Source organism: Anolis carolinensis, chromosome 1 (genome assembly GCF_035594765.1).
Source record: "Anolis carolinensis isolate JA03-04 chromosome 1, rAnoCar3.1.pri, whole genome shotgun sequence".
NCBI lineage: Eukaryota > Metazoa > Chordata > Lepidosauria > Squamata > Dactyloidae > Anolis > Anolis carolinensis.
The window spans coordinates 244,366,775-244,386,123 of record NC_085841.1 but is presented as its reverse complement, the minus strand read 5'-3'; the positions used below and the strand labels follow the sequence as shown (position 1 = coordinate 244,386,123).

General features: G+C 42.3%; 1 protein-coding gene across 21 annotated transcripts in view; it reads right to left on the bottom strand.

The window, feature by feature from the left end:
* bin1 (bridging integrator 1) overlaps nucleotides 1-17,063 on the bottom strand; it is a 156,186-nt gene extending 139,123 nt beyond the window's left edge. For 4 of the 21 annotated variants that reach the window (XM_062967348.1, XM_062967339.1, XM_062967343.1 and 1 more), the window contains exon 1: nucleotides 16,762-17,061. In XM_062967348.1, coding sequence (XP_062823418.1) covers nucleotides 16,762-16,842 — 81 coding nt within the window. In that variant the 5' untranslated portion in view covers nucleotides 16,843-17,061. Of the gene's footprint in view, nucleotides 1-13,186; nucleotides 13,303-16,761 lie in introns of those variants that run through there. The other 17 variants (XM_062967342.1, XM_062967344.1, XM_062967349.1 and 14 more) reach the window with 12 other exon arrangements.
* Nucleotides 17,064-19,349: the final 2,286 nt, after the last annotated feature.

The following is a 19,349-nucleotide window of genomic DNA, read 5'->3' as shown; positions in this document are numbered from 1 at the left end:
CCGCCCTTCTCACCCAATAGGGGACTCAGGGCAGCTTACAATAAAACACATATATAAAATTGTACAATACATTGTGAATCAATTAAAAAGTTTTTAAATTGCATCAGACATTCATAAAAACACTTAAAAAATACAGATGGGCATGTTCGAGCCTAAAAGACGGAGTCTTTCAATTGAGTTCCAGCGTACATAATAATAATTAGTGCTGCTAATTTTTATTCGAAAGCCTGGCCCCACAACCAAGTTTTAACTTTCCTACAGAAAGATAGGAGGGAGGGAGCCTGCCTGAGTTCACTGGGGAGGGTGTTCCATAGGTGGGGAGCCACTACTGAAAAGGCCCTGTCTCTCGTTTTCCTGAAAATAAGACATCCCCTGAAAATAAGACCTGGCAGAGGTTTTGGTGAATTGCAAATATAAGACATTCCCCGAAAGTAAGACGTAGGAGGAGGGAGCATTATATGGTAGTGTGGGTGTGGCCTGGGATTGAAGAGAGCCAGGTTCAGCAATGAAACTCACAAGAGAAACCTGAGCTTATCATATTCTCCCTTGTCCTGACTTATCTCATGGAGCTGCTAGGAAGATGAAGCAGTCAGATGGACATGGCTTCTCCTGGAACACATTGGAAGAAAGACTGTAACTAATAATTATTATTCTATCAACTAATAGTTGTATACTGACAAATGGAACAAATAAATAATTCAAACAGAATGTCAATTATGTTTTTATACTATATTGGGATATATCCAAAATCGATTTTACAAGATTTCTTCTGGTGTAGTGAGGAAAGGCATAGACCTAGAACACAATCAAAACAACCAGGGGGAACCTTCTATAAAGGTTAATCCTGATTTCAAATACGGTTGCACTAGGAAGTAGGTTTGTTGAGAATGACAGAATAGAATCTGCAATGCTATGTCAACACACAGGACCAGCTATACTGCTAAACAAAGTGAGGCTACTACTTCAAGCAGCTGGTGTGGGATGTTATTCACTCTTGTAGCATTTTTTTCTCAGTAGAGAAGAGAAAAGGTGCGTGTAGGATTAACTGCCTTAAGTACCAAAATAAATTCCTTTATCCCTTAGATACCAAGCTGGTATGTCAGATATTATCAGCACATGGGCCTTAAAGGTAGATGTAAGTGTGTGGTGTGGGTCTGTGTGTAAGCAGGGGGAGGAAGGGTTTCGTATGCTAAGAGTGAGGGACTGATATTTGATTTCACAATGGTATGCTGGGATATTTTGCCTTTAAAAAAACAAAGAAAGCTCAGGGATTACAACAAGTTTATTTCAGGACAAGGCCTATGAAAAGAGACACTGTGAAAAGACAGACACTAAAGTCACTGTCTCATTATAGCATCACAAAACGAATCCTGGAGTATGCAAAGTGAATCTAAGGTTTTCCCTAAATTGTGCTAATTTATCTTAGAGTGCAAAAGATCACTGAATTTTTAAATCATTGGATGAACACTGTCAGAAAGTATGTTTTATAAACATATCACATGAACAACGGACAAGGAAAGAGTTCTGTGACATAAATCTATAGATTAAAATTATCTTTGCCATGTTGGAATCCCAGTTTAGATATTCCAAATATACAAAACCTTTTTATGGTTCTGTACACTGCTGGGGAAGAAACACAATGGTGTGTAAGCCATTTGGAGATGAAAAACACCTGTTGTCAATTAACTTGTGACTAGGAAATTGTTGAAAATAACAACCTTCTTCAAGCCTCCTCTAGTAATTTGTAAATCTATTATTCTGTTTGATTACTGTTTTGTATATATGTTCTGGTATGCAGCTTATTTTGCTCTATGTTTCCTGAGAGATTGTGGAAGGGGCTGCAGACCACATGATCCGATCTGAGATTGCTCAGACATCAGACTCCATTTTAGATTCTTCTTTAGGCTGCTAAGAGCAACACATGCCTGATGTTGTGAGAAAGATGCCCTGTCCCATCTGCACAGAGAAGCTATCTCAAGCATACCTGAAACTAGACTGATAAGCTATGTTTGTGAGTAAACCAAATATGTTCTTTTACCAAGGACTACTCATTTTGTCTCTTGAGTGCATGATGTAAAACTAGTTGTTTTGTGGGAGAGTAGACATATTTTTGGGCACTGAAAAGCACTTCCGAAACCCTGCTGTTTTTATACACTGACATATTCTCTGTTTTCCTAACAGATCAGAGACAATAGGTTCAGACTAATAGCTGAAGACATTGCCTTGCATATTACATTTAGTTGTATATCATATGAGAAGATTCTTCACTAATGGGTTTTTGGCTCATCTCTGAAAGATCAAACCTTTTCCAAAAGGTTATGATCTCCAAATGGTTATGAATGACATTTTGCAAAGGAAATAATTAGACTTTTCATTGGGAAAAAGATGTAGGTTTGGGGCCAAAAACATGTCTTGCATCTAGAAGATCCCAGATTCAGTTCCTGGTATCTCCAGATACAATTGAAAAATGCAATTACACTGTACAATTAATGCAGTTTGACACCATTCTAACTGCCATGGCTAAATGCTAAGGAATTCTGGAAGTCGTGGTAAAGCACCCACATTCTCACTGGTAGAGAAAACTAAAGACCCTATAGAACTACACAGCCCATGATTCCATAGCATTTAACCATGGCTATTAAAGTGGCATCAGTGCATTAATTCTACAGTATAATTGGTTTCACAGTTGTATGAAGAATTTACCTTCAATGAATAGAAGGGACTGAAGGAACTTTCACTGGAGGAAGGCAGAAAATTTTGTAGACTTCTACAGTCCACCATTCAACAATCTTTTAAAGGGTTCTTGACCCTCAGAAGAAGATTTTCAGTGACTCACATACACTTTTTATTTACAAGACCTTTGGTTCCAAGCCATAATGAAATAGATGATGAATGTCTTGCCTTGTGTCTTGCCTTGTGATGCATACTCTTTTTCATGATTTCCTTTCACACCATGTGGAACATTGCTCCTCTTCCCATATAGACATGTACCCCAGGCAATTGTGGTTTCCCATAATGCCCCTGTCATACCATCTGTGATTACAGAAGTGGATAAATATAGCAGATATGCCCAAACATATGTTACATGGATCACTTTTTCAAAAGGTGCTGCCACCTGTCAGCAAGCCTTTCTTAACCTACTTTGCACCAACTGACATCTGCTTGACTTTCAGACTATAATACTTATTAATTTTACATTTCTGAAAAAACATGTCTGAAAACATTGAGGTGTACTGGTAGACAGGTGCCTCCTTGTTGTCTCTCAACCTATCACTACCCCATACATTTTAATGGGTTTTCTTAGCTAAGAAATACTCAGAGGTAGCTTGCCATTGCTTTCTCTGAAATGCAGCCTACAGCAGCAGATATTTCTGGTGCTTTCATGATATTTAAGCTTATTTAAGTTTATCTAAGCTTTTGGGGGGCTGAATATTCTAAAGGTACTAGCTCCTTCCTGGTCATGGAAACTAAGCAAGGTCAGCCCCAGTTATTACTTGGATGGGAGACCGCCAATAAAGAACAAGTACTATTGTTGGTTATATTTCAAAGGAAGAAATTGGCAAAACCATTTGTAATGTTTCCATGCCTAAGAAAATCCTATAAATTAACTCAGTCACTATAAGTCAAAAGGCAATCTGAAGACATACCGCTTTTGGATAATATCTATCTTTCATTCATTCATTCATTGCCCTTCAGCCAAAAGGAACTTGGGTCTCCTTACTAAGATAGTAACTTTGACAGCCAAAGTTACCCTCTTCTTCTAACTTTCCTTTAAATTGAGCAGTGTTGGATAGCACTATTATGTGTTTCAGGATACACACAATTAGTTCACTTGAGGCAGTGGGGAGGCCAGTAAATCTAGTTAGTGCACCAAATAAAGGAAATATCTGTAAAAACAGGATACCTCTTAGAATTTTGAGTGCTTTACATACACTTTACACACACTTTAAATCTCCAGTCATTACTTTGTATTTTAAAAAAACGGTTATTTCTTCATTGCTCTGAAAAGTAATGTGTTGCAAGTAACATTCCTTGTAACATTTTACTTACACACACAGACAAACTGACTTATCAGTAACACAGTAGAAATGTTTTATTTATTTATGTATTTATTTATTTACAACATTTATACCCTGCCCTTCTCACCCGAGGGGACTCAGGGCGGACTCAGGTTTTTTTATTATTCATTTGCTAATTCAGCTATTTAATATCCCAAATCCTTGAAATATGGAGCCTAAGATAATATTCAGCACCTGAACTGGACTGTAGTTTCAAGCCCCAAGCTTTCTTTATTTCAGCGGCCTAGTTTGAAGTTTGAGAGCCAGAAAATCAAAAATCCTTAGTGGTCTGCTACAGATCAGTCAGGGATCTGCTAGTAGATCTTTTAAGTGCCTGTGCTCCTCTTCTGTAGATCACGCCCTTTAACCCTACCCAAAATATAGAGATTCCAAGAGACACCCAAAGACTTCTTGACAGGTAACTTTTTTGGAAACATGTTCCATTAAGACAAAATGTTTGAAAGCCACTGGCATAAGGGCACATTTTAAATGCTTACAAGATATTCCCATCCCATGTCCACATCCTAAAATGAGAAGAAGTATCTCTTCTCATAAAACAGCCACAAATACACAAAGACTCTTGATCAGGATAGACATCCCTGTGTGTTCTGGAAATATGACAACATCCATCCTCACCACTTCATGAGAAGTTCCTTATCAAGTAACACATATAATGCTTTTATTGATTGATAATCTCCTGAAGATCCAGTAACTAGCCTAAAAATGACTAATGCTGAAGGACAGTGGAAGTGAAGTTAGTGTAGACTAGATCAGGAGGCTTTGTCAGAGAAGAATAAGATAGCACTATTTCCATAGTCCAGATTCAAATATTATTTTGATTTCAGATTTTATAGCTTTCATAGCACAGGTGATATGCCCTACCCACTTTCCTTTCCAAATGAAGTGGTGAGGCTATGGTAGGAATATGTGTGGCTGGCTCAAATCATCTGTCAACTTATAGTGACCCTGTGAATTTCACACCATTTTCTTAGACAAAGATACTCAGAAGTGGTTTTGCCATTTCATCCTCTGAAATATAGCCTACAGCATCTGGTATTCATTGGCAGTCTCCCATCCAAGAACTAAACAGAGCTGATAGGATCTGATGGCTCTAGACCCTTAGGGCATGTAGGTTAATAAACAGAATCCTTATTTCACCATGGAATAACCATGAAACACTTTCCACATACCTAGGCTTCCACTACTTATCACACCATTTATTGTTTTCTGGTTCTCATCGAGTGCCTTCTTTTTTTGGTTCCAACTTAGAGTTATCCTAACCTAGGATTTCCTTAGGAAAATCTTTTCAGAGGTAGTTTGGAATTATCTTCTTCTGAGACTGAGAGTGTAACTTGCCCAACCAAAGTCAGTGAGTTTCCTTGACAGAACAGGGATTGAAACACTGATTCCCAAATCTCTAGTCCAAAGTTCAAACCAATTAACCTCACTGGATTTCTAACAGCACCCTGAATTACTATATTTTACACAGGACAAATCTGGGATAATTTAAATATCTCAGTGCATCACAGCCTCCTACAGCTTAAATGATAGATTCCTTTCTCTTTGGGCTGCTGTGAGTCTTTCAGGCTGTATGGCCATGTTCCAGAAGCTTTCTCTCCTGATGTTTCGCCCACATCTGTGGCAGGCATCCTCCAAGGTTGTGAGGTATGGTCTACATCTCCATCTTCTTCTTTGGTCTACATCGCCATCTGCCCACTTTTCTCCCTTGTTAGCACTGTGACTTCTTCATAGCAAAGCTTTCTTGGGTACTTTCCCTCTCTGTCATAATTGGACCAAAACCATCTCAAGCTATTTCACTATCATGCCTACGCCCACATACAGTGGGTGGGATCCAAAGTTTTATTTCAGCTATGGGAATAAATTTGCTACAAACTTTTCTATCAACACAATTTATTCCAAACACTTCTATCAGCAGAGAGAGGGTTGGATTTTTCTTTCTACATCAGTTCTCTAAACCACCGGCAGTCCCCAATACCACTATCCACCACTGTTTTGAAAGATCTCTCAAATTTCCAGATTATTTTCAGAGGCTAAAGGAGACTGCAAAAACATTAAGGCTATTTCCTTCTCTCTTTAGCCAGCAGAACAGCTCTGGTGGATCAATAGTCTTTCCACTGGTGGAAGAAATCCTTCTGTCTTCCAAGGATTTTTGCCAAACTTTTTAATCTTTATATGAGGTCACAAGAATAGTTTAGATATTTATGACCTTTGTTCTTAAAAGATACAGAGCAATGTTTGTGACAGTGTATGGCAGAACAACATGGTGTAGTGGTTTGACATTTGAGAGCAGCAGAGAGCCAATGTAGTAGAGTGGTTTGTGTGTTAGGTTAAGATTTTGGAGACCAAGGTTCAAATCCCTGCTTTGTCACAAAAACCCATTTAGTGACCTTGGGCAAGTCCCATTCTTTCTGTTTTAGGAGGACCAATGCAAACCTCCTTGGAACAAATTTTGCTAAGAAAACCATGTGTTAGGGTTGCTATAAATCAGAAACAACTTGAAAATGCAAAACAACATAGGAACCAGATACACTTTCCAAAAAAGTTTGGGTGGAGTCCCATCTCCTGCCTGAGCCCAGAGTCAGAAGTGGGGAGGTTACTACTTCCAATATGTAGCCAACAAGAGCAGACCAGTTGCATCATGAGGACATTCAAGTAGCTAGTGACAGGATTCCCCTATCACAGCCAAGCGAAGCTGACAACATTAGACTCAAAGCCATGGCTTAAATATGAATGTAACTCCCATTTAGAGTAGACCCACTGAATCAATAAGAATGTAGCAAGTCAAAATATCTGTAAATCCCATTGACTCAATGGGTCTATTCTAGTTGGGACTAACAAGTGGATTTAGGCCAGCACTGATGCATGTTTCATGCTGATACATCTTGAACTTGTTTATGTTTAAACACATTGTGGCTTTTGTATGTTATCATAACAGAGAACAAAGCATATTCCTCACATCAGATGTCATAGCTGTGCCTTTCTAACAATAAGCATTTATCTTTTGTTTGTTAGATTATACATTCCCTCACACTTGCAGCAAGCCATTCCTTTTAAGACCTTCACAAAGAGAATTTCACAAAGAGAAGTTCTGCAATACACAATTTGTTACCATTTTAAAAGCCAGAACAATGACAAAAAATCATAGCTGGTCCTCTGCTTGAATAAAGTTGAACTGGATCTTATTCAAGCCATAAAGCCCTTACTTGAGACAGAAAATTGGTAAAATTCAAGCCAAACAACGGGATAAAGTAAAACAGACAGAATGCCACTTCTCCATTGAATGTTATTCCAAAGTAGATCAAGAACTATTTGCTCCAAACTGCCATGGAGTGACAGCATGACCATGCCTTTCTTCCCAAAAGTAAGGTGACACTTTGTACTCCATAGCAACTTGCCACCCAGGCAAAGAGTTCTGCTGTAAATAGACCTGCTCCATTTAGAAACGGAGTTTAACTTATCCATCTCAGACTTGCAGAGGCAGAAATAGAACTATTCCTTCACCACCTAAATTCTCACATGTAGGACCACACTTCCATGTGGAGGACAGGTGTGCAAGGAACCTCTCTCCCTCCCTGCTCCCAGAAAAAGGGAATGCTGCAACTTTTGCCAGCGAGCAGTAGCCACAGCTATTGAAAGCAAGTGGCTGTGACTTTGAGTTGCTGCTTCTCAAAGCATGTATATACGTTTTTCTGTGTGGTACAGTAACTAGGAAAGTAGACTGGGACCTCTGAGATGTAAGATCCAGTCCTCCATTCACTGGCAGACCTTGCTCCAGTTACCCTCTCGGAGGACCCTTCCACACAGCCATATAACCCAGAATATCAGGACAGAAAATCCCACAACATCTGCTTTGAACTGAGTTATCCGAGTCCACACTGCCATATATTCCAGCTCAAAGCAGAAAATGTGGGATTTTATTCAGCTGTGTGGAAGGAGACAGAGTTACTGTGAAAATAAATGGAGGAAAAGAAGGGGTACACCACTCATTAGAGGAAAAGTAACATAGAACCATATTGAAATGAATGCTTCCGGCTTCAGCATAGCATAGCACTGTACTGGAGGACCTAGAAAATGCTTAGAGAGAGCATTTCTAGGTCCTCCAGTGCAACTCTATTGTTAGCTTCCAGTGGAAGCATAGTATAGAATCTCACTGGAGGATCTAGAAAAGATCTAGGTAAAACATCTCTTTTTCAGACATGTTGGATATCAATTCCACAGATACAGGGGTCATATTGTATTTGAAAATAAGAATCCATCCTTGAGGCATGGAAAGCAGACCCTTTTTCCTACTAAAGGCAGTACAGAGTCCGAGAATGGGAAAGTGGTATGAAATCTACAGAAGGAATTCAACAAGCAAACTTTTCCTTCCCATTTGTATGTCATCCTAGTGCAATTAAACAGACACGGTTTATCTTTTTCCCACCTCTGCAAAGTCTACCTTCTTCATTCCATGAAAAAAGATATACTAGGAAAGAGAACATGGTTAACACAACCCCAGCTGTATTGTTCTAGGGCCAGATTACCTTGGAGGAGGGTTGGAGATCTCTCCCACTTGTACTAGGCAATCAACATCACCCACAACTGACTTTTGTTGCAAACTGGCAGAACAAGTTTTCCCCAAAACTTATTTCTGTACAAAGAATAGAACCTCTGCATACACTTGAAATATAACATAACTGTTCAACCACAAGTTTGGATAAGTGCATCCACCTCTGCAAAGTTATCTCTCTACAAATTGTGGTTAAAGATTCGGTTGAAGTGGGCCCCTTACGTGGCCTAGCATCTTTATCATTAAACAGTTTTTCAGAACCAGAAAGAAGTTTCCAGCAGGAGCTTTAGTGGAAGAGCCTCATTCAGTCACATTTTTTGTGCTATTTGTGGTCTCCAGGAAAATTCTGGTGTCGAAAAATGGCCCTAGGGTTATCACAGTTCCCTTCCCTCAGTTAGCAATCACAAATAACCCACTTTTCAGAAGTGGCAGAACAAATGATCTGCAGCTAAGAATAGGGCAAGCAAAAGCACGGAAAGATCAAATCAGTCAAATCAGCTATCTTTCACTTATCCAAAACCAGCTTGGGTAGGACCACACTGCACCACTGGTGACTATAAATCACCACACTGGATTCTTTTTGGCAGCCAAGGACAAGATGCTAACGCTGCCATTGTAGGGCTTGCACACCCTGTGCTGCCATTGTAGGGCTTGCAGGGGACTCCTGCCAAGGAAATAGGCAAATAATTGGGCTGCTGGTGGGGAAGAGGAGATGACTCAAAGGATGATATTTCCTTCTAACAAGGATGGTATTTGCTTCAGAAAAATGGGAGAAGAGCAGTGCTTCAGAGACACCCAAATGAAATACCACTCCAACCTCTCCAAGCACTCCAAGGCTATTAATAAACTGTTTAAATAGGTTTTTTAATTGACAAATAAAGCAGTGCATTCAATGCACACTACTACTCCAGTTAGATCACCTTCTATCTCAGCCTTCCTTTTGAGAGGGTGCCAGAAACTATATCTCCTTCCATCTTATTCTCACAAGCCAGTGACACGCAATGCAATAAGGTTTCTTTCACCCTGCACAAGTGTAGTGCTATGATTCTACTTTTATTGCCATGGCAACATCCCGTGGAACTGCAGGAATTGCAGTTTAGGGAGAGGCATTAAAATCTTCAGCCAGACAGCTTTTGGGCCTCATCAGACTCCAACACCCAACTTTCCACATGGCACTTCAAGTGGAATATAAGCGCTATGATGGTACCATGTGAAGGAGACAGTGGCAGTCATATAATGAACTTTCTCTGTTATGGTTGGGTAGGGTTTTGAACTGGCTCTCCCTGCTCCCAGCCTTCAACAAATAAGGACATTTAATCTTAAAGTAACAAATCAAAAAATAATAATATGGCCTAAAGCCTTCCCAAGAGCCACATCAGCCATTCCTTTTGTGGTTATTGTGTTTCCGACTTATGATGACCCTAAGGAATCAGAGAGTTTTCTTGGCGCAATTTATTCAGAGTGAGTTTGCCCTTGCTTTCCTCTGAGGCTGACAGCGTGTGGTTTATCTAAGGGTCACCTAAGCAAAGGGTTTCCATGGCCCTGAAGTGATTCAAATGATCAAACAACTACACCAGGCTAGCTCAGCTCTTTCTTTTACTAAATCTTAAATGGGCACAAAAGGGATCCAAAGATGAAGCAAATGCTATGTATCAAGAGTGACAACAGGTGATGGCAAAGCAAGTGGGGCTGGCCTACACAGAGAGGAGGGACAGACAGACTGTCTCCTGTCGACATGAACAAGAAGGGAGGAAAGAGGCCTCAACGGCATCTTAGGGCCTTTCTACATAGCCATATAACTCAGGATATCAAGGCAAAAAATCCCAAAATATCTGCTTAGAACTGGGTAATCTGAGTCCACACATATTTTCCAGTCCAAAGCAGGTAATGTGGGATTTTATTCAGCTGTATAGAAGGGGCGAAGAAAGGGAGAAGAAGGTTTTCATGTCAGAAGCACTGAGGTAACACCATCCTGCCCTCCATCCAAATGAGTAGAAGTTGGAGCAGTGACAGGAGTTGCCTCTTCCCAATCATGGAAGATTGATGGACAGATGGTAGGGCTCTGAATCGATCGTTCTTGCAAATATATTGTTTTTCCAGGAATTCCTGATGATCCCCTTTACTCTTTCCTCTCTGCTGAGTGGAGCCATGAGAGAGAGAAATAGAGAATGAGGACTCTGGGTACATCTCCACTGTAGGGTTAATGCAGTTTGATGGCACTTAGAGCTCAATCGGAGCTTGGGAGTTCTCCTGGATTCATCTCTGAGCCTGGAACCCCAGGCCTCAACAGTGGCCAGGGGAGCTTTCACACAATTAAAACTTGTGCGCCAGTTGTGCCTGTACCTTGGGAAGTCAGACTTGGCCACAGTAGTCCATGCTCTGGTTGCATCTAGAGTAGACTACTGCAACACACTCGATGTGGGGTTGCCTTTGAAGACTGTTCAGAAGCTTCAAGTAGTCCAATGGGTGGCAGCCAGAATGCTGGCTTTAGCCTATAACAGTGGTTCTCAGCCTGGGGTCCCCAGAAGTTTTTGACCTACAACTCCCAGAAATCCTGGCCAGTTTACCAGCTGTTAGGATTTCTGGGAGTTGAAGATATCTGGGAACCCCAGGTTGAGAACCACTGGCCTATACATTCCTAAATGGTTCCTGTCCAGCTTACCTATCCAAATGCATCTCCCTTTATGAGCCAGCTAAGGCACTAAGATTGGCTGAGGAGGTCCTGCTCTCAGTCCCACCACCCTTGCAGGCATGACTGGTGGGGACGAGAGACAGGGCCTTCTCGGTAGTGGCCCCTTGGCTGTGGAAATCCCTCCCCAATGAGATCAGATCAGCCCCCTCCCTCCTAGTGTTTAAGAAGCATGTCAAGACCTGTTTATTCAAGCAGGTATTGACAGAAATATGGAAAGACACCCAGAATCGATGCAATGGCTTAAACGTTTTAAGTTGTGTCTGTGATGGCTATCACAATTTTATAGTCTTAATGTTTTTTTTTATTCTATTGTTATATACAGTAGAGTCTCAGTTATCCAGCATTCGCTTATCCAACGTTCTGGATTATCCAACGCATTTTTGTAGTCAATATTTTCAATACATCGTGATATTTTGGTGCTAAATTCGTAAATACAGTAATTACTACATAGCATTACTGCGTATTGAACTACTTTTTCTGTCAAATTTGTTGTCTAACATGATGTTTTGGTGCTTAATTTGTAAAATCATAACCTAATTTGGTGTTTAATAGGCTTCTCCTTAATCTCTCCTTATTAACCAACATATTCGCTTATCCAATGTTCTGCTGGCCCGTTAATGTTGGATAAGTGAGACTCTACTGTATTGTTGTTTGATATTTGATGTTTACATAGATGAGGCATTCAATTTTGCCATTTATTGTGCCGTGAACTGCTTGGAGGGTGAGAAAAGTGGGAAATAAATACAGTAGAGTCTCACTAATCCAAGCCTCGCTTATCCAAGCCTCTGGATAATCCAAGCCATTTTTGTAGTCAATGTTTTCAATATATCATGATATTTTGGTGCTAAATTCGTAAATACAGTAATTACAACATAACATTACTGCGTACTGAACTACTTTTTCTGTCAAATTTGTTGTATAACATGAAGTTTTGGTGCTTAATTTGTAAAATCATAACCTAATTTGGTGTTTAATAGGCTTCTCCTTAATCTCTCCTTATTAACCAACATATTCGCTTATCCAATGTTCTGCTGGCCCGTTAATGTTGGATAAGTGAGACTCTACTGTATTGTTGTTTGATATTTGATGTTTACATAGGTGAGGCATTCAATTTTGCCATTGATTGTGCCGTGAACCGCTTGGAGGGTGAGAAAAGTGGGAAATAAATACAGTAGAGTCTCACTAATCCAAGCCTCGCTTATCCAAGCCTCTGGATAATCCAAGCCATTTTTGTAGTCAATGTTTTCAATATATCATGATATTTTGGTGCTAAATTCGTAAATACAGTAATTACAACATAACATTACTGCGTACTGAACTACTTTTTCTGTCAAATTTGTTGTATAACATGAAGTTTTGGTGCTTAATTTGTAAAATCATAACCTAATTTGATGTTTAATAGGCTTTTCATTAATCCCTCCTTATTATCCAAGATATTCGCTTATCCAAGCTTCTGCCGGCCCGTTTAGCTTGGATAAGTGAGACTCTACTGTAAATGCTATGGAATCCAGGGAGTTGTAGTTTGGTGAGGCACCCTCCATTCTTTGGCAGAGAAGGCTAAAGGGTAGGCATGGGCAAACATGGGCCCTCCAGGTGTTTTGGGCTTCAACTCCCACCATTCCTAACAGCCTACCGGCTGTTAGGAATGGTGGGAGTTGAAGTCCAAAACACCTGGAGGGCCCAAGTTTGCCCATGCCTGCTAAAGGCTTTGTAATAATGCACCTCCAGTGATACGACAGCACTGAGCTGAGGCAGAACAGCAGAGATGATGGCTCCCACTCAAAAGAAGCCTGGAAGCGGACATATTCCCCAATTAAGCCTCTCTTTTTGGTCTCAGTAAATGACAACCGGAGGGCAGGCACCAACCTTGGACTCCGCCTCCTGGCCAGGAACAAATGGAGAGACCTTTCTTTCTCTCCCTCTGCAGGTGAAATGCCCAGGCGACGGAGGATAGGGGCTTCACCTTGTGAGGGAGAAAAAGCGCGCGCCTGGGAAGATTGACAGCCTCACGTGTTTGGGGGCGAGCGAGAGAGAGAGGGAACTCTCAACCCCCCCCCCGTTCCATGTGACGTCACTTGGAGCAGAAGGCCCTCCCCCTCCCCTTGGAGGCCAGGCCTGGGCGAATCCTTCTCTCTGGCTCTTTCTTTCTCTCTCTGGTTAATTCTCGCGCTTTGACCTCGGCGGCTATAAATAACCCGCACGGACGCATGCACGCAGGCAAGCCAAAGCAACGCTCGGGTTTCTCGCCAATGCTAAAGCCTCTCCAACTGGGAGCCTCAAGGAAACGCAATGGCGGGGGCGAAGGCGTGGGTGGGCCGACCCCACGTAGACACACACACATACATACATACATAACATAGCTCTTCCGCACACACAGAAACATCCCGAATGCATACAGCTCTTACACATGCCATCCATATATTCTGCAAGCAGTCACACACCATGCACATACATAAATTGAACATGTATACAGCTTTTCTGAATACACACACACACCTTTAACTATTCCTCACACACACCTCATACACATATAGTCATGCACACAGCTCTTCCTCACACAAACACAAATCCAGGGTGGGCCAAAAGTCACCAAGGAGCCCTCTAGACACAATACATAACGCCATTGACAAGAGCTGATTTGCCACACATCGTGGAAATGTGTTCCCTATATGTCAGTGGTTCCCAACCTTTTTCTGACCAGGGACCAATTTCCAACATTAGTATCAAAAGGGTTACGAATCGGTTTTTGGTCAGCTTTAGATTCGGTTTGGTTATTTGGGGTGCTGATGCAGAAAACTGCATTGGATAGACCACATCAGCTCTATTTTCTGATACAGAACATATGTCTCCCAGTAGTCACCATCTGATCACCTACAGAAAACCATATTTAATCATCTAAAGCCGATGTGGTCTATCCAATGCAATTTTCTGAATCAGCATCCCAAATAACCCCAGGGACAGGCCTCAAAATGAAGACACCAAGAAAAAAAAAATTCGGTTGGGCTGTGTTATCCGTAGTAATAACTGTGATACCACAGACCATATTTTAGTTCTTGCAGACCACAGGTTGGGAACCACTGCATATGAGCTGAATAAGCTGTTACAGTAGAGTCTCACTTATCCAACATTCGCTTATCCATCGTTCTGGATTATCCAACACAGTCTGCCTTTTAGCAGTCAATGTTTTCATAGTCAATCTTTTCAATACATTGTGATGTTTTGGTGCTAAATTCATAAATACAGTAATTACTACATAACATTGCTGTGTATTGAACTGCTTTTTCTGTCAAATTTGTTGTAAAACGTGATGTTTTGATGTGTAATCTGTAAAATCATAATGTAATTTGATGTTTAATGGGCTTTTCCCTTAACCCCTCCTTATTATCCAACATATCCAACGTTCTGCTGGCCCGTTTATGTTGGGTAAGTGAGACTGTATTACCATTAAAACCAAAAAAGAGTCATTTTGGGCCACTCTGCGCGCGCACACACACACACACACACCACAGGCATAGTACATAGTACAAAGTTATGCAGCTCTTCTTCCAAACTTCATATAGAGAGAGCTATATGTGTATATATACATACATATACATATACATGCACACACAAAGATATACAGCTGATCTGCATACATCTCTAGAAAGATAGATGGAAGGGTAGTCTGTGTATAACAGGATAGGTTACAAACAAGATAGGTTCTGTAGGCTTGTTCTTAAGCTAAATTTGTAAGTCGGAACAGTTACTTTTAGAAATGTAACTCCACCCCCCTGTCCACAAACACACACACACATATATGGATAGCACTGGGAAGAGTTAACACCCCTGTGTTGTGCTGTCTGACCCTCCACAGAAGATGTCACCTCATTTTCTGTCCCTGTGATCATTGGATTTTGAAAACATTGACTTGTTGTGGAAACAAGGATTGGAGAGAAGGCTTCAGTGGAGACTCCGTGAGACTTCAGTGGAGACTCTTTCAGGAGTAAATTTCCCTTCCTAGGGGTAGATTTGTCTCACTTCCTGTTGTCTAGCCCTGTTTGTAACTATGAACCCTTCTACACTGGCATATAAGCCACATTATCAAAGCAAATGTTAGTAGATCAATAGGTACCACTTTGGCAGGAAGGTAACAGCGCTCTATGCAGTCGTGCCGGCCACATGACCTTGGAGGTGGCTATGGACAATGCCAGCTCTTCAGTTTAGAAATGGAGATGAGCACCAATCCCCATAGTCAGACATGACTGGACTGAATATCAGGGGAAAACGTTCACCTTAACCTAAGGCCAGGGCTGTTGGTAAAGTGCTGGGGCCTAATCATAATAAAATGCGCATTATCAAAGCAGATTTATTTATTGTATCAGAAGCAAATTGAGGGTACAGTTGTACTGTATAATCCACATTACCCGCTTTGAATTGGGTAAAATGAGTTTACACTGTGTTGTTGAAAGCTTTCATGGGTTGCTGTGAGTTTTCCGGGCTGTCTGGCCATGTTCCAGAAGCATATTCTTCTGACATTTCTCCCACATCTATAGCAGGCATCCTCAGAGGTTGTGAGGTCTGTTGGAAACTAAGTGAGGAAGGTTTATATATCTGTGGAAAGTCCAATCTATACTGCTATATAATCCAATTCAAAGCAGATAATCGGGGTGTAGAAGGAGCCTCAGAGTCACTTGTCAATCAGATGACTGGGGGACTGCCAGTAGATGTGCATGTGTGTGTACAAATGTATACCACTCTTCCACACACATCATATATGTGGAAATAGATGGAGCTTGACTGCACACACAATAGGTAAAGGTAAAGGTTTCCCCTGACGTTAAGTGCAGTCTGACTCTGGGGATTGGTGCTCATCTCCATTTCTAAGCCAAAGAGCCAGCGTTTTCCGTAGACACCTTCAAAGTCATGTGGCCAGCACCGTTATCTTCCCGCCGGAGCGGTATCTATTGATCTACTCACATTTGCATGTTTTCAAACTGCTAGGTTGGCAAACACAATATATATCCACAAATGCATACAGTTCTTCCTCACACAGACACACCACAAAAAGCCCAGTGGTTCTCAACCTGGGGTCTTCATCTCCCAGAAATCATAACAGCTGGTTAACTGGCTGGGATTTCTGGGAGTTGTGGGCCAAAAACATCTGGGGACAGAGATGAGCTAGGCAGACCAGAAAACGCCTTTCAGAAAACGTGACATTTCAGCCCGGCAATGAAATCAGGGCTGAATGGAATCATAATCATCATAACGGGGGAGGGGGGACACCCAAGCCTCCACCATGCCAAGCCCCAATTGGCGGAGAGACTGGAGAAGGAAGGGATTAATGGCGAGGCTGGAGCTGTCAGTGTCATCCATCCCCAGGAGCGCAAGCCTCGGCCCCTCTTCCTTCGCCCACATGGCTGGCTTTCCCTTGCCCCCCCCCCCTTTTTTTTTTTCTTCTGTACCTTCTCCTGGGCCCGGGTGAGCTTCTTCTGCATGTTGCTGGCGATCTTCCCCGCGGTGACTCCTTTGCCCATCTCAGCCATCTTGTCCTGGTCTTGGGGGGGAGGCCGATTTCGAAAGAGAGGGACCGAGGCGGCGGCTGGGCTCCGGCTGCGGCTGAGAAGCGGAGGACGGGGCTCGGGGCTGGGAGCGCCGCAATGGCCCTCGCCCTCTTCAAGAGCCGGGGACGCCGCGGAGGCAGCCTTTTAAAGAGACAGGCGCAGCCGGCAGGGCTCTTAAAGGGCCCGCGCAGTGCACCGCCTCGCGGCCAGATGGAGGGAAAAAGGCTCCGAAGGCTCTGCCTTACTCGGGGCTTCCCTCCTGGATTAATTGAAGCTCAGTGAGGAGGACCGTCCTTGAAGGAGCTGGGGGTGGCGACAGCCGACAGGGAGCTCTGGCGTGGGCTGGGCCATGAGGTCACGAAGAGTCGGGAAGCGACTGAACGAATAAACAACAACAAAGTGAGGAGGGCTAACCAGCCTTCAAAAGTCAAGCATTTCCATCTGGCTGGAGACAAGCCCACGGGTGGATGGATACAGAAGCACTAGGGTCCTCAATGCCTTAAGGCAGGCCTGGGCAAACTTGGGCCCTCCAGGTGTTTTGGACTTCAACTCCCACAATTCCTAACAGCCGGTAGGCTGTTAGGAATTGTGGGAGTTGAAGTCCAAAACATCTGGAGGGCCCAAGTTTGCCCAGGCCTGCCTTAAGGCAGTGGTTCTCAACCTTCTTAATTTCACAACCCCTTCATACGAATTCCTCACGTTGTGGTGACCCCCAACCATAACATTATTTTCGTTGCTACTTCATAACTCTCATTTTGCTACTGTTATTCGTAATCTAAATATCTGATCTGCAGGATGTATTTTCTTTCATTCACTGGACCAAATTTGGCACAAATACCCGATACGCCTAAATTTGAATACTAGTGGGGTTGAGGGGGGATTGAATTTGTCATTTGGGAGTTGTAGTTGCTGGGATGTATAGTTCACCTACAATCAAACAGAATTCTGAACTTCACAAATGATGGAATTGAACCAAACTTGGCACACAGAACTCCAATGACCAAAGGGAAATACTAGAAGGGCATGGAATCCCCTATGGCGCAGCGGATTAAACTGCTGAGCTGCTGAGCTTATTGACCGAAAGGTCAGCAGTTCGAATCCAGTGAATGGGGTGAGCTCTCGCTGTTAGCCCCAGCATTTGCCAACCTAGCAATTTGAAAACATGCAGATGTGAGTAGATCAATAGGTACCGCTTTGGTGGAAAGGTAACAGTGCTCCATGCTGTCATGCTGGCCACATGACCTTGGAGGCACCTACAGACAAGGCCGGCTCTTTGGCTTAGAAATGGAGATGAGCACCAACCCCCAGAATTGGACATGACTAGACTTAATGTCAGGAGATAAACCTTTACCTAACCTTTACTTTGGTGGACATTGATCTTGAGTTCTGGAGTTGTAGTTCACCTACATCCAGACAGCACTATGGACTCCAAACAATGATGGATCTGGACTAAACTTGGCACAAATACTCAATATGCTCTAATGTGAACACTGGTAGAGTTTGGGGAAAATAGATCTTGACATTTGGGAGTTGTAGTTGCTGGGATTTATAGAATCATAGAATCGTAGAATTGAAAGTGACCTCATGGGCCATCCAGTCCAACCCCCTGCCAAGAAGAAGGAATATAGTTCACCTACAATCAAAGAACCCCTTGAACCCCACCAACGATAGAATTGGGCCAAACTTCCCACACAGAAACCTCATGACCAAGAGAAAATACTGGTCTTTGGCAACCCCTCTGAACCCCACTTGCGACCTCCCAGAGGTCCCGACCCACAGGCTGAGAAATGCTTCCCTAAGTCACCAGATCCCAGAAGCTAAGCAAGGTCTACCCTCGTTAACACATGGATGGGAAACCGCGAAAGAATGCCATGCAAAAGGATGAATTGGCAACACTACCTCTGCACATTCCTTGCCTAAGGAATAGGTTACCTTAATAGGTTACTAATTGTGCTTTTTCTATTTTTAATATGGGAGAGACATTGGGGAGGAGAGGATGTGCAATCTCTGGGTTTCTTGTGTGCCACCCGCCTGATGCCGAAATTGCAAGAGGAACTCTGAAGGAACTCTCCAAGGTGCTGAATGCTTATTCAGGACCTTGGATACTTCACTACATTGACACCTCCGGTTATATTGGAAATAACTGCACTCAGTCTTGGGGCACCCATCCCTTTGGGCGTAAATGGCAGTCATAACCTGATTGAAAAGGAAATAATGATGTCATATCCATTTGGCAAATGTGAATCTCCATGAACATATGAAGATTACCTTTTGAAAACCACTAGTCAAGAAAAGCATGACCTTGATAGAAGTCAACCCTTTGAACAAGTGATATTAATAAGCATTCATGTAATGGCACACAGGTAACTCAGCTGTTAAACTGAAGAACCATGTCTTTGAACTGCCAAGGACAAAGACATGCCATTACAAAAATATATTTGGTTAACAGAGGATGGTTGTTTCTTTGCAGTTGAAATTGCAGTTGCAGT